Source organism: Cryptomeria japonica, chromosome 3 (assembly GCF_030272615.1).
Source record: "Cryptomeria japonica chromosome 3, Sugi_1.0, whole genome shotgun sequence".
Taxonomy (NCBI): Eukaryota; Viridiplantae; Streptophyta; class Pinopsida; order Cupressales; family Cupressaceae; genus Cryptomeria; species Cryptomeria japonica.
In genome coordinates this window covers 381,900,617-381,922,850 of record NC_081407.1, presented here as the reverse complement: position 1 = coordinate 381,922,850, position 22,234 = coordinate 381,900,617, and the positions used below count along the sequence as shown (strand labels likewise).

The following is a 22,234-nucleotide window of genomic DNA, read 5'->3' as shown; positions in this document are numbered from 1 at the left end:
ATCAATTAACTAGGTATCACTGTCTGTAGGAACATTGCTTGATAATGCTGATATGAAAAGAAAACCATCGGAGTTATCTTCAACCTCCTTCTGAGATGAGACTTCATTGATGTTTGCTCCTTGATGATTAGGTTTTGTCAAACAATCCTTTGCAAGGTGACCAAACTTGTCACACCTAAAACACTGGATGCGATAGAGATCTTTCTTCCTCTTCCTAGAATTAGGTGCAGAATCTGATTTGAAATCTCTATTCCTTTTGAAGTTGCCCTTCTTCCAATACTTACATTTCTTGGTAGATTGAGTGGCAAGAACATGTGTATCTTCATTTTGAGAACTCTTGATAATTCCTCTAGCGGTCAATCTTGATTCTTCTTGAATACAATCTGCACGGAGTCGATCAAACTTAGGTAATTGGATCTTCCACTTATGCTTTGGATAAATGGCTCCCATGAATTAGGCAGACCATTCAAGGCTAGCATGACAAGGTCTTTATCAATCACTTGATCCCCAATTGCGCTTAGTTGATCTCTCAATTCTGAAATTTTTATGAAGTAGGTGATGATTGAATCTCCTTTTGCCATCTTCACTTGGTGGAGTTGCTGCCTGAAGGCAAGAGCCCTACTTACGATGTTAATCTCATATAAATCTTCCAAGGTTTTGAACATATCTCTTGCAGTTGTCATCTTGGAGATGAGAGGCACCAAGTGATCCCTCACGGAGTCAATTAATATCTTCTTTGCTTTGATGACATTTTTCTTGAATTGAAGCTTCTCCTCATAATCTTCAGGTTCAGATAAATCCTTTTCCTCCACGAATTGAAGAAGATCATTTTCTTCAAGTGCAATGGGCACTCTAAACTTCCATGAGGTGAAGTTAGATGCTCCTTCAAGCCTATCTTCGACTTTAAGACCGTTCACCATTTTCGAGACTTAGAGATACTGCTCGACGGAGAGAGAGAGGAGATAATACTTAGAAGTTGTAGAGAATCTGATCACGATCTTCTTTCACTGTGGTTCTGATACCATGTTAATTTTAATGATCAGATTAGGTAGACAGTAAATCAAACACAAATGCACAGAATTTACCTTCCTCTTGAAGGTGAAAACCCCAACAATGAAATATGTCTTTATTATCTCAGTTATGTCAAGAGACTTTACAAGGAATTTGCTTCACACTTGAAGCTATATATGTATGACAATAGTTTGCTATAGAGAAAAATCCGATCTGCTATATAGGATGTATGATCTGCAATGAACTCGATCTTCCTTGATAAATTCTCAATCTGTTGTAGATGAATACGAACTGCTGATATATGTTTATTCGATCTGCAGAAGGTTGATATACAAATCACTGGAGCAAGTATTCTTCGATCTGCTGTATGTAAGAATAATTCAATCCCAAGGAGAAGTCTATCTATCTTCCTTTATACCCATGCAAGGTGACTCTCCATGAAGAGTCGGCTCTTTTGGATTAACTTCATTCAAAGCAATGTGTCCTTTCATTAAGGGTGGCGGACTTTCCCAAAAGTCGGCCCCCTTAATAAACATATTTATATTTATTATATTATTTGCACGTAATCAAGGGATTGCATATTTTAGGTATTTATCGGCAATATAAAAATATGCAAGGCCGAAGTTCAATTGCATATTTGGTAGAATCGGTCTCCCAAGGAGAGTCCCGCAGATATATACATCAACACTAGAAGTGTCCTGGAAACATTGTTGGAATTCTGGTAAAAACTCAAGGCAGGGGTCTGTTGAGAAATTAACCAAAACAAAAAAAGACAAAAAGATGAACATGCTTAACCAACATCACAAATCATAGTTTAAAAACATATGATATTTTGAATTATGTACTGTTTTGTCATTTTTGGTATTCATTTATTGCTAATTAGACACAACATTGATATTATCATTATAGTTATTTTTCTTTATATTTTTTATGTTGTATTTTGTGCACTGATACTTTCATGATGAACCATCCCAAAACCCCAATAAGAATGGTGCTTGTCATACCCATAACCATTGTTATCAACTTGGACTGGAAATTGCATTTCTAACTTAAGCAACCTTGCATATCCACTAGTGAAGAAGATGTTAGTGAACAACGTATCACAACTCAAATAATGACAACCAATTATTTAACATTCATAATATATATGCAATTATTTAACATGCGTAACATAGACTATGAATGTTGTGATTTAGTTAGAATTCTTAGGTAGTATACTGTCAGCTGGAAGGTTTTCCATCAAACTTCTTGATCAATGTATTGCGATTCCTAACAACTCTATTTATTCCAGCTTACCTATTTAAAAAGGGCATTAAAGAATTGTGTGGGGAAGAAGGATGCTGAGAGAAAATCAAAAGTGTCTTTTGAAACAAAATGACCACGAATAATATAGGTTATAAGTTGGTCCAAAACAGATATCTTAATAGTTTAATTTGAATGCATGCAAGACATGAATGTAGATGTAAAAGACAGATTTTTAAAAAAAGATGACAAAAAGCTAGGGAAAAATGTAAAACACTTATCTGAAAGATCTTCGAAAACCACTGAAATTTCACTTCCACAATCACCCAGAATTGCCATCAGAAGAGTTCAAAAATTATCACTGTTTGAGTGAGAAGGGAGGGTGTGGAGGTGCTTAAACAAAAAACAATCCATGTTTTTCCTACATTTCTGCATGCCCATGAGTAAGAGAACGAGTAACTGAGCACACATAGAAACTCACCACTACTCATAATTTTGGCGAGTTTCCAGTGAATTTTGAATTGATGTTCTGAGCTACGTTTAAACAGCTTGTTAATTCTTTCCTAGAAATTTACTGCTGCTGGTACTGCAACCCGATGCAATTTAGAGTGCAGTAGAGATTCTGCTGAGGACCAAAATGTTTTGTCATTTTAAAAATTAGTACGAAAAGTTCTAGCTAAAGAATTATAGCTACCCACTGGAAACCATAAGTACTCTGTCATTTGTGAATTTGAATTGCAAATATTGCTTTTTCGTATGATGTCTAAAAAATTTGTCATATTTTAACACTGATATCATTATCTTTCCAAAGATTCTCCTCCTCTTAAAATCACTATTTTCTTGGAAATACTGACCAAAGTTTTTGACCGTTAAGTTGCTGATTAATTGCATTTAAATCAGAATAAAATCATGCAAAATTGTTTGACACATTGTAATGTCCCCTTTTTGGGATATTCCTATATTTTGCCCTAAAACCGTAAGTAGTTGTTAAAACGAGAAATGTCATAGTTAGAATTTTAGCTTTACCAATAAAAATTTCTTTAGCAAAATAAACCCTGGTTTAGGTCCTGCAATCATGTTAGACAACATTTGAAATGTAATTTGTGATACCGATTACTTCCATGAGGGTTAGGGATCCAATGACACATAAGTGCATATATATTAATAATCATCATAATCTATTTTGTCGTTGTATTTTGGGTGCGCGACATATTTTTTCCCGGCCATATTTGTTTTTTTTCGCGATCTTAGCCTGCGCGATTTTCAGTGTTTTTTCCCTCGGTGGCGGGAAGTAAGTTTTTCGGCAGCAGTGGGGTTGGTTTCCTACGTTTTTTTTTTCTGATTTTCTCGGTCATGGTTGTGTGTGGCTAGGGCACTGCCGCGATATGGGGTTTTCCCCTATTTTTTTACGTTTTTTTTTTTAAATCGCGATTTTTTGGGTCTTCACTACCGCCTAGGGTTATTAACCCATTTTTTAACTTTTTTTTAACAAAAAAATGTCTCTTTTTTTACTGATTTTTTTTTAAAAACAATCAATATTATTTTCTACAGATTATTATTTTTCTGATTTTAATTTCTAGGGTTTTCAACAAACCTCGAAATTTGGACATTGGGATTCGTGCCTTGAATTCCACTCCAAGTTTTCAGATTCATTTTGCAGTTGATTCTATTTTGATTTTTTAATCAAATTCTTTTGTCTCGTGCCTTCATTAGGTTGACCTCGTTCAACCTCGGTTTTTGTGATGGCATCTTTGACCAACATCGTGTTGGAACGCTGTCAGAAGTTCAACATCTGCCACAACACCTGGAAACATCGCATGTTCACGGTATTTAAATATCGTTGCCTTGATCAGATAAATTTAGGCCAGACCTCGTCCTATAGGTCCCAAGGTTTTCACAATTTTTTTTTGAAAAATTGTCTGTTCGGTTTTCTGATTTTTTCCACAAAAAATCATGGGAGGGTTTTGCTTCATTTTGTTTCCTCAAAAATTGTTTGCAGGGTTTAGAATTTTTTCCTTGAAAATTATTATCCGTCATCAACAAAGCTTGCTTGGGATTTCTAGGTCTTCACGATTTTTTCTTCAAATATTGTTTGCTGGTTTTTACGATTTTTTCCTCAACAATCATCTGTAATATGCGAAGTTCGCGTGGGATTTGTGATTCACGAAGTTCTCTGGTTTTGATCGATTTTTCTCCTCAAAAATCGTGCTTAGTTGCAGCCAGTTTTGGGTCGCATTGTCAGGGCGAACATCTGCAAACGTGGTATTTTGCAGTCTGTTTAGGAGTTGCTGGAGCAAACAGTGCTCAATACTCTTCGGCAAAAGGGTTTGCTGATTTTTTCCTCAAAATCATGGTTTTGGGCTTCAGTAATTCGTGTGTGGCAGATCTCTAATTCGTGTGTGAGAGCTACATTACCTTGGATGGCTTTTGGTGCTCTTGGTCATTTACATTCTGCAGATCTTGGGAGGGTCTCCGTATCCGCATAGTGTTCTTTGCAAAGTCTTCTGTAGGGTATTGAGTACGATGACCATTAGGGAGGGTGTTAAAATAATATTAATATCTTCTGTAATGGTCATCTTCTATTCTTAGTGGTCATCTTAGTTGTTGACTTATTTAGCTATTTAGTTGACTTATTTAGCTTTTTAAGTTTCTTAGCTTATTTGATTTCACTTTAACGACTAGTTCTATTTATAGAACATCGTCTTGTAGGCTCTATATATATGTGTATATCGTTCAATGTAATTATTTGATTATTTTGTTCAATCAAATTTTCAGTCCATTTCCCATAATCAACCATAATAGGGGTTGGAGAAGAAACACAATAAGGTGCTTGGATGTTCACCACAACTAAGCCCAAGGGCTCGGAGCATTTGTTGATGTGTTTTTAACTTTTTTAGGCACAATCAAATACAGAATAAAATACCCAAAAGTATCTTATCCTCTCTTGAGCAAAATCTTCCCAAATGCTAAACTATGCTATCAAGTGGAAGACTCCAAGGTTCCTAATGTCGGGTCACAACTTGTGGATAAGCACAATTGGTTGATGTGATTGCTGGTAATCCAAGGGGACTTACTTTGAATACTTGAATGTTGAAAGTTTGGATGTCACTGGAACTTAGGTTCTAACTACTTGCTTGGAGAATAAAAAAGAGCAAAAGAGATAGGTTTAGGGAGACTACGCTACTCCTAAGAATGCAAGAGACAATGAATGATCTTTGGTGGAACTCCACTAAGCCTTGCTTTGACATGCAAAGCAACAACTCCAGAAAGCTTAGTGGGATCTTCTAAGGAAATTAGATGATTTTCAAATCATTACTAAACATATACACCATTAATTGAATGCATATCAATGATTGAATAACAATTGAATTTAAGCTCATTCAAGTATTCTAGTTGACCGCACAAGGCGGATTTGCAATCAACAAACTGCTAGTGGTATGGATTAGGAGTTTCACCATGAATCATGCACAATTCTTTTCATTCATCTAATTATTTATCATCTAACATGAAGATCCAACAAGAAACCATGCACTTGTAAAGAAACAACACATTCCACCATAACTTCAATGAAATGGAACTTTATTTACAACTTTGGCAACAATTTTTGCCTTCTCCTCCTAATCTACTCTGGCTGTTATCTACTATTCGCTATTAACCATTAATCTCTCTTAACCTTTACAAATGAGAGGGAGAAGCCTTTTATAGTGCTCCCTTTACAATGAGTGGCCAAGATTGACTTTAGACCAATGGCCAAGATCACAAGATGAAAACTCTAATTAGGGTTTGTTACAACAAAACTCTTCTTAGCCAATGAAATAATTGCAATATTTGGACACGTCTTCTCTTGAATATTTGACCAATAGATAGTGGGGGTAGGTACATTGGAGTTTGTGCCCTCATGGATGAGCTTGGTTCATTGAATCCGGACATGTTGATGTAGGACCTTCTGATGGATGGAATGGTGACTAGGATGACACCTCAGTTTGCTTGTACTTGGTAGATCAACACAAAATGCTTGAGCAATATCTCTTGATACTCAACATTATTCACTTGCTCAATGTGGTGATGATGATGGGAAGCATCGTTATGGTTGAGCCATTCCTCCATCTTTGCTTGCTTATCTTGCCTTAGGATAATTGTATGATCTCTCCTTTATACCCCTTTGACCTCTTCATGAAAGTTCTTGAATATCTCGAAATTCTTCTTGTGTCGTCACCTTCCTTGATACCCTTGTGCTTGCCGATGAGGTTTTCCCCTTGAAGTTGCATGGTGGTGTGCATGGTGATGTGGGTCTTGCAATCCTCCTTCTCTTATTCTTTCAAGGTGTTGCTTTGCAATTTGCATCATCATCCTCTCAAATCTGGAAAACAAACAAATATGGTATCACACACACATGATATATAACTTTTACACACCCTCTTAATTTGATATGATCTCTGATTTTTTTGTGTTGCAGGTCCGATAGGTGCATTTATAGGGGAGGTCGCTCCTTTCCATTGGCAAAGGAAGAGAGTTCGCTTCCTTCCAATGGTAAAGGAAGTCAGTTTGCTCCCTTCCATTGGCAAAGGAAGTGAACGAAGTAGCCACCCAGCTTACTCTTTGAAACCTTTTCATTCATCCGTCCCTTTTCATCAATTTGAGCCTTAAGGTTTTAGTCTTTATGTGTGTAAACTTCATCAAATTATCTTCAATGAGTGCCTTGGAAGCCATTTCGCTCCTTTCCATTGGCAAAGGAAGTGGTATCGCTCCCTTCCAATGGCAAAGGAAGTCACTTCGCTCCCTTCCATTGGCAAAGGAAGTGAGCGAAGTTTCAAACCTACAGCATCATTCCATCAATTTGATCCTTTTAATGAGCAAAGGTGAAGTTCCATGCAAGGTGAAACATTAGAAATACTTAACACTTTGTTTTCCATTTGTTTGAGTTCACTAAATCACCTTCAAGTATGCAAGAGAAGTCATGTTGCTCTCTTCCATTGGCAATGGAAGTGGCATCACTCCCTTCCATTGGCAAAGGAAGCAAATGGCAAAGGAAGCAAATGCACTCCCTTCCATTGGCAAAGGAAGCAAATGTGCTCCCTTCCATTGGCAAAGGAAGTGAGTGAAGTTGCACATACTTAGCAAAATTTTGAGACTGCTGATCGAAAATTGAATTCATGGCTTGACAAAAGGCAGCATATGATGATCAAAGGGTGCCTTAGACTTCCTAGAGAGCAAAGGGAGGGAGTTCGCTCCTAAGAAGAAGCAAAGGAAGTGATGTCGCTCCTATAAGGGAGCAATGGAAGTCACTTCGTTCCAATGAGGGAGCAAAGGAAATGAATTAGACATCAAACTTCGCAGCATCATTACATCAATTTGTCCCTTCATTTGTCATATCAATGATCAAATGCAAGGTTGTAATCAAGGTAAAGCACAGGAAATGCTTAAGGTTTCATTCCTCCGTTCGCTCAAATTCACCCAATCGCCTTCAAGCATGCAATGGAGGTCATGTCACTCTCTTCCAATGGCAAAGGAAGCAACTTTTCTTCCAAGAAGCAGCAATGGAAATTTTCATGTACTTAACCAAATTTCGTCCGTGGGATGCACCTCCCAAACTTCTTCACCTACCTTGTTCAAATTGACCTTACTTGACATCTTCCATTCAATCTTTTGCCATCATAGGCTCTCATCAATACAAAGGTTAATAGCGAAAGACACTACCACTATCCTAGAAAGCAGGAAAAAGTGGAGGTCCCCATTTGCAATGGGGCGATGTGTGAAAACATCACAACAACATCCAACCAAGACACTCGACCCCTTGGCCTCAAGTGGTAGGAGCTCTTGTCCATCTAACATGAGGTGGGCTACTTAGAAGGGGAACCCGTATCTGCTCTCCCAATCATGGCTCCACAATAAGGCTCCCAATATTTGTCACAACTAAGCACGGAGCACCCAACCAAGACAGTCGACCCCTTGGCCTCAAGTGGCAAGAATTTTTGTCCATCCAACATGAGGTGGGCTACTTAGAAGAGGAACATGTATCAGCTCTCCTTATTGGGGTTCCTCTCTAATCCTTACATGATGGCTTATAGGAGATTCAATTGAATAAATATATATTTATATAGATTAACTACTATCATTATAACTATAACAAAATATTGAAAAATTAGATGTCAAATATCATCATCATATTGCATACCACAAAATGATTAGGACACAAGACTGCTGTTATTTTGAATGCTGAAGCCTATATCAAAATTGATCTCCTTTGATGAGTGCAGATTAAATATAATGATCTCTGATCCTGATCTATATCCTCGATGAATGCAGATTCTATGTATAAAATCTTCTGCTCCCCTTCCATTCTCTTCCTATGCTGCTTGCCTTATATACCTTCAAGAAGAGTCAGAGAAGTGTCTTTATACTTGGTCACAACATTCCAAAGGTGGCGTCTCTTATACCTGTCTGTTGCCACTTCATTAAGGAGTTGCTGCCAGTTAATGATTTGTTTTGAGACAACTATTTGTTGATTTGCCTAAGTCAACCACCCTCAACAAATCACCGATTATGTGAAGAAATATCAGATTAAGGTGTCTCTTTTTTATTCATTTATTTTTGTTCTTTTCTTGCTTGAAGATGGATATAAGATTGTTACTGCCAGCCTGAGGGAAAATAGTTGATGCAACTTAGTCAACGGGAAATTAGTGCTCTAGAAAGGGAAAAGAAGGCTGCTACCTACCAAAACAATACAAAGAACTTTCAAATGGAGCATGAATTAAGGGTTTTGGTGGAAAAGAATGAACAAACAACCCAAGCCTTACTCCAAACCCTTCAAAACATAAACAATACTCTTAAGCCAAACCAAAGACATGAGAGAGAAGTCACCCCCAGCCAATCCAAGAGTAATCATGAAACTACAATTGGATCAAACCCAAGTACAAATGGACCCGCTTTCTTAACCAGAAAAGGATCACCAAGGGAAAATGAAGAAATTAACAACCCAAATGTGAGAGAACTTGCCATAGAATATGCAGGGCTTGACTCTGAAGTCAAAAGAAGCATCCCTTTCACAACATATTGTGAGGCTGGGATGAAGAATGTTCTTAAAAGGAGAAATAACCAACCTAACTAAGATATACAAAATAAAATGGGAAAATTGTCTATCCCTAACTTTGAGGGGTCGGGAAAGATTACAGCTCATGCATGGTTACAAATACTAGTGCATAGCTGACTCTTTGCCCCATGACAGAGAAAGATGCCATAACATTCGCAATATTACATCTAGAAGGGGCGGCACATGATTAGTGGCATCATGGCCTTATTACTAAAGACCACAAAAGTATTAAAACCTGTGATGTTTTCAAGAGAAGGCTCATTGAAAGATTTGACCAAACTCATCCCCAAAAACATTTCAAAGAACTAACAAGAATAAGGCAAAGGGGAATCCTTGAAGACTACATCACAAAATTCCGAAGGTTAGCTGTTATGGTCCCCGCAATATCTAAGGAGATACTCACTTACCTATTCATAGGACTGACGGATACCACCCGAGGGCTTGTAAGTGCCTTGGATCCTCCTACACTCCAAGAAGCAATCCTTAAAGCCACTCGGCTTTATGCTGCCCAAACAAGGGAAAAGGGATACTCTAAAGTCTAAACACACAATATCAAAAGACAAAACCTTCTATGATAAGGAAGGGCATAAGAGAACCTCTATCTCTAGAGATGACCGTGATGAGTCATGACTTAAGAAGCAAGAACTTATGCTTTCAATGCAAAGAAAAATGGAGGCATGGACATATTTGTGACCAAGACAAGGGTAGAGAGAAAATGGTGTGCTACAAATGCAAAGATGAATGGAGACATGGACACATTTGTAATCTAAAAGATCTCAAAAAGAAAAACTTGTGTTTCAAATGTAAAGAAAAATGGGAACCAGGGCATATATGTGGGAAAAGAAGCCAAGCCCAACTATAAAAGCCATTAGAATAATTAATTCTTTTAGTCAGTGTAATGTCCCCTACTAAGTATAAATGCACAGATATGTTTTCCTGAAGTAATAAATTGGAAAATAAATTAGAAACAGAGAAAATAGCTTACCAAAAGGAATTTTTCTGTTGACTCCTATAAACACTTGTACTCCTCAATTATTACATACGCAGCAGATGTTGGTACATTATACAATTGTATGTTAGGAGATTGTAAACATAATTTATTTTAATTTTATAAATTGGAAAACAAGGTATGACCTGGTTTGCCCAACCGTCCCATTCTGAGCCCTAAAGCAGTCATCTAGCCCTTTTGTGCTCATTATGGCATGGGTCTTATCCTCTTTGGCTATACCTTATTTCATTATTAATTCATTTCCTCATGTCAGGGAGTCAGTGGATGGTAGTGTTACTGGTGGCTTATTGCTGTCAAACCCAAGCCCAGAAGCAGTCACCTGCCCTCCTGGCCTACTGGTTATTACAATTCAGTAGGGGCCTACTTGGGTGGACAGTATCCCCTCTACAAATCCCTGTATCTCCCTGAAATGAAATCTATTAAGGTGCAGATCATTAACTACAATGTAAATTAACATTTCCATTTACTGTCTTTTGTAGAGAATTGTAATATGTTTAGACCAGATTGATATAATTACCCAGTTAGTCTCGCAACAGTTAATAACTTTATTATCTTTATATATAATTTTAGGATTATTCTATCAGATAGCCAGTTTATGAATTTATTAGAGAATTTACAGAGCTATTATGTAGTTTATTTCATTATTCCTCTTATATGTATTTTGAAGTCAAGTCATACTGTATATTACAGAAGTCCACATAGCAGATTTGTTACAGTTTTAATTAGCTGTGTGAAATAGTTTAACACCCGTGACATACTGAGTTGTTTCTATTTTACTTCAGATATACGTATTACACTTTGCAATGTTAAACAATAGTTATTACCATTCCTTTTGAGTGGTGAAGACGTACCTGAAGCGCGCCTTCCCTTAATTAAATTTGGATGACCTTGGCTGGCGATGACTCCTCTTCCATGAATCTTTTCTCCTGCCAGCTCCTTCCTTTTTCTCTTCCCAAAAACGTATCTCCCTACGTGGAATACCTAAGCGCCCCATTAATACTCCCCAACAAGTCTTACTCTTGAGTCATGATTCTTACGCGAGACATGGCTGACTTGAGTCACGTCTGTCCACCATTCAACTTCGCCGGGAAGGGTTGCGACTCAACAAAAGAAGCCGCCACACTTAGTGCGATTATTATAGGAATTACACACTAGTAGATTTAGGAATAATTCATTAATAATTGTAATAGAATAATTAATATCTGTCATCAATATTATTATTTGTCATTGAATTAATAATTAATATTATTATTAATATTTGTCATTACATTAACAATAATAATAGCTCACATAAATCAGAGACTAAATACACATTAGCTTTTGAATTAAGATTCATTGGTAGAAATTGAACAGCTATCCATAATCTGATCAAAATTTGTATAAAAGAATATATTTATGTTTGGTACATTCATTACTGGGACATGACAGTCAGTTACCTTTTTAGTGGTTCTATTAATGGTCATTTAGTTTTTCATTTAGCTTTTTAGTTCGTAATCTTAGTTGTTGACTTATTTAGCTTTTTAGTTCGTTTAGTCATTTAAGTGAAATTATTGCTTCTTTTATAAGAACGCATAGTTAGCTTTTTAGTGTTTAGCTTTTTAGCTTTATTTAGCATTTTAAGCGTTTTAGCTTCATGTTGAAGCTTTAGATTAACGGTTCATTCTTTTTAGAACACCGTCTTGTAATTCCTATATATACGGTTGTCTATTTGTAATTAATTAATTCAATATCATTCAATTATTTTTCAAAAGCAATATCCAATAAAGAAAGAGGAAAGAAGGGAGAAGAAAACCCAAACAAGAAAATAAGGCACAATGAAGGAGATCTTAGAATCATCCAATCAAAGGAAGAAGGGGCAACAAATAGATGGAGCTTTGTGGAGGAACAAGTCTAGTGGTTATGGCACCCTTGTGTCCTCAATATCTAGAAACAAATTATCTAGTCGAACTCCACAATTAAAAAAAGAAAAAAAAAATTGTAACATTGAAACTTTTACCTAAAGGGATGGAATTGGTCATAGTTGGACGTTCTTGCCTCTTGTGGGCCAAGTGATGAATTGATTATAGTTGGATGTTCCTGCCTCTTGTGGGCCAAGTGATGAATTGATTACCCCAAGGGTTGGAATTGGTCATAGTTGGGCATTCTTGCCTCTTGTGGGCCAAGCGATGAATTGATTACCCAAAGGGATGGAATTGGTCATAGTTGGACATTCCTGCCGCTTGTGGGCCAAGTGATGAATTGATCACCCCGAGGGATGGAATTAGTCATAGTTGGACATTCTTGCCTCTTGTGGGCCAAGCGATGAATTGATTACCCCAAGGGATGGAAATGGTCATAGTCAGACATTCCTGCCTCTTGTGGGCCAAGTGATGAATTGATCACCCCAAGGGATGGAATTGGTCATAGTTGGAAATTCCTACCTCTTGTGGGTCACGTGATGAATTGATTACCCCAAGGGATGGAATTGGTCACAGTTGGACATTCTTGCCTCTTGTGGGCCAAGTGATGAATTGATTTCCCCAAGTTATGGAATTGGTCGTAGTTGGATGTTCTTGCCACTTGTGGGATGTGAGGCAAATGGCCATGATTTGGATGTGACGCGCTCTCGGGCTTAGTTGGGTTGGGCAGTTTACTTGGTGCCCTTTTGAGTTTCCTACCGAACTAAGCAATGATCAGTTATAGGATATAATTAGCTTGTCATAATGTTTATCATAATCTGCTTATTCACTAAATTCTCATTATTTCTTATGTTCATGTGTATACTTTTTGTTTGCATGTGTATGCTCTGTGTTTTTATATTTATACTTCATGTTTGATATGTCTACTCCATGAATATCTATGATTACTGTAAACATGTTCCTATCATCATGGGATTCCTATTTTTGGCTGATCTAGAATATGAGAATAACAAGAGTAAACCAAAAAGATTTGAATTTATTTAGGGTAATAGATATGTGCCATGCTTCTAATCCTCATCTTAATATATGTTAAGATAACCCATGCTTTAATGCAAAGAGATATCCATAGTATGGTGCAAGTGTTGGGTCAACCAAATTAAATAAGGAATACGTATCTCCAAGAATTGGTTTGGGCCCTTCATGATTCAGTTCATAGAAACCTACATTGCTTGAGGACAAACAATCTTGGGAAGGGCAGACTATAATGTCCCCCTTTTTCTTTTGATCGGTCAATGGATCCTTTTCTATTGCTTTTGACTGGAGGTTTGAACCAGTGGGGTCACATTGGAGGACCCCATCTCCGAGGTTACAGTTCTACTAAGGCTTTAATGCTTCCTAGATTTGGCTCTTGCTGAAGTTTCTGTGCTATCCATACTCTTTATCACTCCGTATGCCTCCATACCCTTGCAACCCTTATTTCTCCACTTCTTATCTCTCCACTGCATCGAGCATATCTCCTTATCTCTCCATCTACGGCTCCTTATCGCTCCATTTTTCCCACTTTATCACACTCCGCTATCCTTGTCTGCCCACTGCCAAGAACGAGGCCTTCACACCTCGCAGCTTGCAATGAGTGGATCCTCCAACATTCTTGTCAGCGTAGGTCTCGATGTTCACATGGCAGGGACTTACTGCATGGTCGTCTTGACGGTACTGTGCAGCCATGGGGCATTTACACCCCCAACTTGCACTCCTTGTCCTTCACTGCAAGAGCACTCACCTTACTACTAGCCTGTGGCATCTGAAATGCTAGGGCAAACGACCTGAAGGGGATCGAACCTGGGACAGCCCAAACAACAGGGCCTCGCAACTACCATTGCGCCATGGGGTCATCTCCGACTGTAATGCCCCCTTGTTGAAATAGGATTTATTAATAAATAATAATAATAAATTAAAATATAAAAGGGTAAATATAAAATTTAATATAATTAAAATTTAGTTAAGTTTAATGAATGGTCAAAAGGCATGAAATGAAAAGTTGTGACTCCCTCAAACACGAAATATAGAAGGGAGAGAAGAGAACTTCATTTGGGGGAAAAAGTAATTAAGGAAGCATTAATGGGAAGAAGATAAGGAAGTGGCTCTTTCAAAGGGGCAGAAATGATGAAGGACTGTGAACCTTTCGAAGGGTAGTAATTGTGAAATTTTGTGACCTTTATGAAGAGGTGTGACTCTCCCTCACATTGGAGGATATAAAGGGGAGAAGTTCTCATTTGAGAAGGGAGGATATAGGACAAAATATCTGAAGCACTAAAAGCAGATTGAGGAGCAGAGCTAAATCAAAATTCTAAGAAAATTTGGAAGAATGATATGAACATTATCAAAGAGATCAGAACACAAATACAAACCTGCAATCAATAATCAAGCAGGCATCGAAGGAAAAGAAGAGGAAACATTAAATCAATAATCAGAGAATCAGACCTGATGGAATGGGAAGGATTCTCTTACACATATATCTGAATATAGGCAGCAGATCAGATTGATATAAACAGGGGACCTGTGCATTTACAAGGTGCTTGGGCAAAGACATAGGAATATCCCATTAGGGGACATTACAATAATGTGGAATGAAAACGTCAACTTCACCTTTCAGCACTAGAGAAAATTGTAAGTCTTATTTAATAAGACAACTATCCGAACAATAGTAAAATACACACACACACACACACATTTCTGATATGATACTGAATACTATTATTATATTCATTATGACATGATTGGGGGCATGACACATGATTTTATCTTGTTAGGGTTTTTTGTGCAATAAAATGATGAATAAAGGTCTGATGTGTTTGTTTTAATTTCATGCAAAAGTGTTTAGATTGAGCAGTCAATTGCAGAATGTAAGGTGTTTTTTACCAATTCTTTTTTCTCGTGAAAATACTTGTGAATGGTTTGACAATACCCGCCTCTGTCAACACCATCATGAGATGCAACCTCGAATTGCTTACTTATATTTCTGAACGAGCGACCTGTCACTTGATAGAACGATCACACTGGACTTGCAAAATAGACTAAAACTTGTGACCTTGGGAAAATATTGCAGCTAGAATGTCCACCCTCACTACCTTTGGTGACTTGTTTGTATTATCTGGAATAGTTTATACGCTTTAAAGTTTTAGTAGTGTTCATTGAATTCTTTGGAGGCATGGAACGATAGAATTTCATCGGGATAACTATCTAATTTCAAAGAAAAGGCATATACATATGTAGTCGCTCCAAATTTGAAATTTAGGTACCTTTTAAGTAGGAAAAACTTAAATTAATGTTCTAAAATTTAAAGAAATTAAAATTACTGTATTTATTTAGTAGTTAATTAATATTTATCATTTAAATATTATCATATTTGATATTTATTATTAAAAGTTTATGATAAAATTTTTAAATTTTTAAATTTTAAATCGATAGATTTTAAATGTAATCATTTTTTTATTATTTTTGTTTTTGTTTTTGTTACTTTTTAATTTTAATTATTAAATATAAAGTTATTTAATATTTAATATTCAATTTTAAATTTTAAATTGATTTCCAATATATATATATATGGCATCTTCAAGTCTGTCTCCTACTTTGTTTTGAAAATGGTGTATTACTCATCTCTTGTACTAGGAACAACATTAGTCTTCTAGCAACCTTGGCTTTCATTGTGTTCGTTCACTTTTTTTTGGGTGTGTTTGTTTACATTTTTTTTGGATGTATTTTACTTCTCTGTTTTCGCATTTGTTTGGCCCTTATGAATTAAATGTTTTTTGCTCCTATATACCTGCGGCTGCACCTATGTGCTGTAATACGTGCATTGGAGTGAAATAATAACTGACAAGGAATAAGTTTTCGGATTTTCTTTTTTTTTTGTACATTTCTAATCATCAAATGGAAACATTAGCTAGTCTATATTCCACGATCCACGGGCAAAACTCTCATATATTTCTATGCTATTAAAATACCTTTGAATTTAAAAATCAGCATTTATTTTTATTTTTTTAATTTTTTATTAGTTTTTTTTTCTGTTTTTTGAAAATCCAGAATTTTTGGATCAAATATGCATTTTAAAAAAAATCTTGTACTATTGGTTTGCCAATATGGACCCCAGAAGACAAATTTTGTAAGTGTCAATTTCCAAATGATCATTCACATTTCTGATCACTGAACTACTGGAAGCTATGCAAATCACTTACATCTTATCATTCTAATTTTGTATTACAGGTATTACTTTTTTCTACAATGACTCGGTTATTGGATGTAATGGAAGAGTACTTGGCATGGAAAGGTTATCACTATCTTCGCCTGGATGGACATACTAGTGGAAATGATCGAGGAGCTCTTATTGAGCAGTTCAATAGACCCGATTCTGAAGCCTTTTTATTCTTACTCAGGTGCCTTGCATGTTTAATGTCTTCTCAACCACACATTGGTATTTGTATATAGTTTAACTCTTAAGGGCATGATTGTGCTTTTTATGATCCAATTTATAAATTTTAAATTTAATAATCTAGTTTGTTTCTGGAGTTTAGAACATTCCTTCAGTATTGTTATCTCTCAAGTTAGAAGTGTAGATCATAATGTTTCTGAAATAGATGATCTTGATCTCGTAGTTCTCATCCTGGGAACTTCTTTTTATTTTGGTGGTTCATGCTACCATTGTTTCTACAGTATCCGGGCTGGAGGTGTTGGAATCAATCTGCAAGCTGCTGATACAGTTATTATATTCGACACGGACTGGAATCCACAGGCAAGTTAGGAGAAAGATGCTGGGCAATTATTGTTTTTCTGTACATTTCTCTAATAATTTTGAACATCATTGCTATCAATTCATATAACTCAAACTGGACACTTATCTATCAGTTTATGTTGCTGTGTTTCAGGTTGATCTGCAGGCACAAGCAAGGGCTCATAGGATTGGTCAGAAGCGTGATGTACTAGTATTGCGTTTGGAAACGGTACATAGTACATTATCCTCTCATTTATGGATTTTAAAGGGTCACATACAGCAGAATTATCCTGAAATGTATTGTCAAATTTTATATATGATGTGTGTTCCTTGCACGCCTTGTAGATAGAATTGCAGGAGGATTATTAGAATGATTGAAAAGTAGGAATATACTACTGCAATAGAATTATGTTTCCAATCTCACTACTACCGACACAATTCAAGAAAGAGCAAAATTCTTTTGATGATTTCTCCTGGGAGTTACATGCATATTATAGTTGCAATGAACTGTATTCAGTGAATAAAAACACTTTGTGAAAAATATCATGTGACGCAAAACTAAAACACTAGATAAGATTATTCTAATATAAAAAAACAGTCAGTATGTTTATTTTTAAGCTTTGATAAGTATTTTAGCCTGAAAAGTTTTCCTTCATTGATCATTCTTTGCTTGATTATTTGCATTCTCGAGTTCCATTTCTATAATACTTATGGTGTCAATGTGAAAAAACTTAAAATTGGAGCAGGATTTCTTGAGTTCAATTTTAATAAAGAGAAAAATGTGACTCATCCTCATTTTTTTGCTTCATGACTCATCCTCATCGTTTTGTTTCTTTGTACTGATTCTTTTCTCACCTTTGACTAGTATAAAATTCTTGAGGAACAGTTAACAATTTAGCAGAGTATTACATATGTACTTATGTCATTGACATTGTTAAACCAGGTTCACACTGTAGAGGAACAAGTTAGGGCTTCAGCAGAGCATAAACTTGGAGTAGCTAATCAGAGCATTACTGCTGGATTCTTTGACAATAATACAAGGTCTAAGCTTATTCAATTAGCTAGTTACCTTTGTAATTTATTTGTTATGCTTTTAATTTAGAAAATAGAAAATCAATTATGTGTACTCTTTGAATGGTGAAGAAGCTTTATTGTATTTTCCACTGCAGTCCGGAAGACCGGAGAGTGTACTTGGAAGAACTTTTGAGAGGTTCTAAAAAAGAAGAAGATACCCATGTGCTGGATGATGAAGCACTAAATTATCTTTTAGCTCGCAGGTTGTTTTCACTTTTTTTGGCATTCTCTTTAGGAGTGTTAAATTTGCTAAGCTCAACAAATCTAAGTGTTATTCTGCATTGTCACTATGGCAACGATAAGGCTTCTTTGAATTCAGTGATCTTTCACTCCCGATTTCATTTCAAAGCTCCAATATTAGCATTCATATTATGATGTTTGTTTGACATGAAGATTTTGTACTTGAATATTATTTTGTACCTTTTCCAAATGTTCAGAGAAACACTACTAACTACTCGGATGAAACAATCTCTTGCTGGCAGTGAGTCTGAAATTGATGTCTTCGAGGCTGTTGATAAGACGAGACATCAAGCTGAACAAGTAATGCATTTTATGTTCTAATATCCATGTTGCTGTTACACTTTAGTAGTCTAATTTTAAGCACTAAATGGGGTTGCATGCGACTGATATTAGTGTTTTTCCTTGAAACAATGTGTTCCAGGAAGAGTGGTTGAAGTGCATACAAGGAAATGGTGTTGATCAAGGAACGCCCATGCCTCCTAGGTTGGTTGGGGAAGAAGAGTTGAAGCCTTTTGTTATGTTAATGCAGGCATATGACAATGCACATAATGGTGGAAGAAAGAGGTCTTCATCTGCCCTGGATACTCAACATTATGGAAGGGGTAAACGAGCTAGAGAGGTTAGTTGATTAGTCTTGGCTGTTTCTATCATGCCTTGTCGTAATCACTGTGATAAATTGATTATTTGGTGACAATTGACACCATTCCTGCCTTCTATCAGGTACGCTCGTATGGCGATCAATTAACAGAGGAAGAGTTTGAAAGGCTTTGTCAAGCTGGAGCTCCAGACTCTCCCAAAAACAATGATTTGGGGAAAGATCGTAAAACCAAAAGTGCAGTTAAATCAGGGCCAACAATAGTTGTGAATGAAGCGGTGCCAGTAAAGCGAGGACGAGGTAGACCAAGGAGGGTACCAATTCCACCTCTTTTACCAAAAGCTTCTGGTATATGCAATACAGAGGGCAGTTCTTTAGGTATACCAGTGTTAGCTTCTATTAATGAAGTCAATAACCAGTCCAAGAATTCTTCAGATACACTAGTTTCAGCTTCTATTAATGAAGTCAATAATGAGTCCAAGAATTCTTCAGGTACACCAGTGTCACCTTCTGTCAATGAAGTCGATAACCAGGCCAAGAATTCTTCAGGTACACCAGTGTCAGCTTCTGTTGATGAAGTCAATAACGAGTCCAAGAATTCTTCAGGTACACCAGTGCCAGCTTCTGTTAATGAAGTCAATAACGAGACCAAGGATTCTGCAGGTACACCAGTGTCAGTTACTGTTAGTGAAGTCAATAGCGAGTCCAAGAATTCTTCAGGTACACTGGTGTCAGTTTCTGCTAGTGAAGTTGATAACCAGTCCAAGAATTCTTTAGGTACACCAGTGTCGGCCTCTGTTAATGAAATTAATAATCAGCCCAAGAATTCTTCAGGTGCACCAGTGTCAGATTCTGTTTTTGAAGTCAATAATCAGTCCAAGAATTCTTCAGGTATGCCAGTGTCAGCTTCTGTTAATGAAGTCAATAATCAGTCCAAGAATTCTGAAGTTATACCAGTGTCAACTTCTGTCAATGAAGTCAATAATCAGTCAAAGAGTTCTTCAGATAAACCACTGTCAGTATCTGTTACGGAAAATGATGATATTCCTACCATGCCCTCTCAGTCAAAGGCTCAAGGGATCAACAATATTGAAACTGAAGTCAGCTTTGAAACAAATGTTGAAAATGCAGCCATGTTGGCTGAAAAGACTGAAATTGGCAATGGAGCTAGGAAAGCTGATAACCATGAAAATAGTGTTATCGAGAAGGAAATAGAAAATTCTAGTTTTGGAGATTCAGATGGAAACGAAAATTTGTTGATGTGTGATGTGGCCACAGAGCATGCACTAGACAAGCAGGATAAACAAAGAGAAAGTATCGAGATTGACAGGAACCATCATCAGCAAAGGGAGGAGGGATCGATCTTGCTAGCTCCAAATGATATGCAAGAAATAGGTGGTGCTCAAAGAAATTCAGATACATCTGCTTTGGATGTTGCAAGGACAGATCCTGTTTCTGAAAAAGGAAAAGAAGTTGCAGAATCTCAAGAGGATACTGCTGGTCGCATTTTTGATAAAACAGAAAGTGCATGTGCAGAATCAAATCGTCCAGAAAATACAGTCTCTTTGCATGCTGAGATTGAAACTTGTGCTAGACAGCAAGTAGAAGAACCAGTCACGGATTTGACACCTGTTGCCATGGACATAGAAGTATCCACTATAACTGATGCAAATAATGATTGATTCATGTCATGAAAAGGATTGAAAAGGAATCAAAATCATTACATAGCTTATCGTATGTCAATTAAAAGAACACATCTCCATCAGAATTTCAAGATTTGTTGGGTTATATGGATAATGACAAGCAAACGCTAACAACTATTGTTGAGAAAAACAATGAGAGAAAGCTTGCGGAAAGTATTTACTGATGTCAGCTTCTTCACATATGATGTAAAAGAGGAAGCTGAATCTCAGAAAAATGTTCTTGCTTGGATTGACACTTGCATTCTATTATGCACTGTTGTGGCTACATATATCCGGTTGCAGTTATGCAAGAGCGCCACTCAAAATTAGACTTTCTAAGAGACAAAACTTCTCATCACAAATTTTATGTAACTTACTTGGTCATATTTCTTTGATCAGGTAAGAATAAAGACATTTAATAGGATGGATGAGCAAGTTATTTGTTGTGTACAGTGGCTTTCTTCAAGATCTCATAGGATTTAGGTTTGGCGCTCAATGAAATTTGAATTTTGTTTGTTGACCTTATGATTTTTCCGTTGTGGGAATTCAAATTTATATATAAGATTCCAATGAGACCGGTAGATTTTACTGGCCCAAGTACTGGCCATAGATCCATCCTTTCTGGAAGGACGGACACAATGTTTCTTTAAGAATCATTATCTAATAGATAAATGAGAAATCTTGAGGAAGTCACTAGTTGCTATACAGCGGGGACAATTCAATATGTCTAAGAAAGAAACATAAAACAACCACTTTATGAAAGCATGTACATTGCAAATCAATTTCAAGAGCACATCTCGTATCTGTTGTGATTAACATATGATCAATTGATTTTCAAGGCAAGTGAAGCACCCCAACGACAAATTTTATTAAATCAACAAATATTGTTATTGTAATCAAGCATTGAATCCGTAAGCAACTTAATGATTATTTTAGCCATATCAAATTGGTTTTTCTGCTATTTGAAGACAATAGTTTTAATTGGTTAAGGTTGATTCAATAAAACGTTTGAGATTCAAAAGATTTATCTAACCAAGGGCATTAGGCGCTAAGCTGATATTTGCAACAGTAAATATGCATGCTATAAACCTATCATAAGAGTATCAAAAAACTATTGCATAATTGATACTAAGAATCGTTTTTCCTAATCTTCTCTCAATGTTAAGGATATAGGTGTTTTGTCTGTGCAGTGCAGGGTGGCAAGTTGGACAGCCTATTCATTATTTGGGACTGGCCAGAATCCTTGAGTGCATGCTGGGTGGCAAGCTTGGGACAAAGTTGGGGGTTTTCACTGTTGGGAGGCGTCAAGATCAATATAAAGAGAGGTTTCAACTTTGGTTTGCAACACGTTGCAGATACGTTTAATCCACATGAGTAGGGACTAATCTCTGTCTATTCTTAATTGATTTAGATGAGATGAGTTATTATCTCATCTCCTTTAGTTAACTAAACTACCAAATTTTTAGGATTTATTTGTATATCCTAATATCTAACGTACTTAACCCATCTCAAACTTTAAGTGCATGGTTATAACAAATACTTATAACTACAATCCCTCAAGATTATCAGACAGAGTAAGGAAGAAAGTTTTGCATTCATTGCACCATAAGAACTGCTGCTTTCGC

General features: G+C 36.5%; 1 protein-coding gene across 5 annotated transcripts in view; it reads left to right on the top strand.

The window, feature by feature from the left end:
• LOC131044739 (uncharacterized) overlaps positions 1-21,302 on the top strand; it is a 116,426-nt gene extending 95,124 nt beyond the window's left edge. For all 5 annotated transcript variants that reach the window (XM_057978145.2, XM_057978144.2, XM_057978146.2 and 2 more), the window contains 8 exons: positions 16,514-16,683; positions 16,961-17,039; positions 17,173-17,247; positions 17,962-18,059; positions 18,188-18,295; positions 18,575-18,632; positions 18,754-18,951; positions 19,053-21,302. In XM_057978145.2, coding sequence (XP_057834128.2) covers positions 16,514-16,683; positions 16,961-17,039; positions 17,173-17,247; positions 17,962-18,059; positions 18,188-18,295; positions 18,575-18,632; positions 18,754-18,951; positions 19,053-20,609 — 2,343 coding nt within the window. In that variant the 3' untranslated portion in view covers positions 20,610-21,302. The remainder of the gene's footprint in view (positions 1-16,513; positions 16,684-16,960; positions 17,040-17,172; positions 17,248-17,961; positions 18,060-18,187; positions 18,296-18,574; positions 18,633-18,753; positions 18,952-19,052) is intronic.
• The last annotated feature ends 932 nt before the right edge of the window (positions 21,303-22,234 follow it).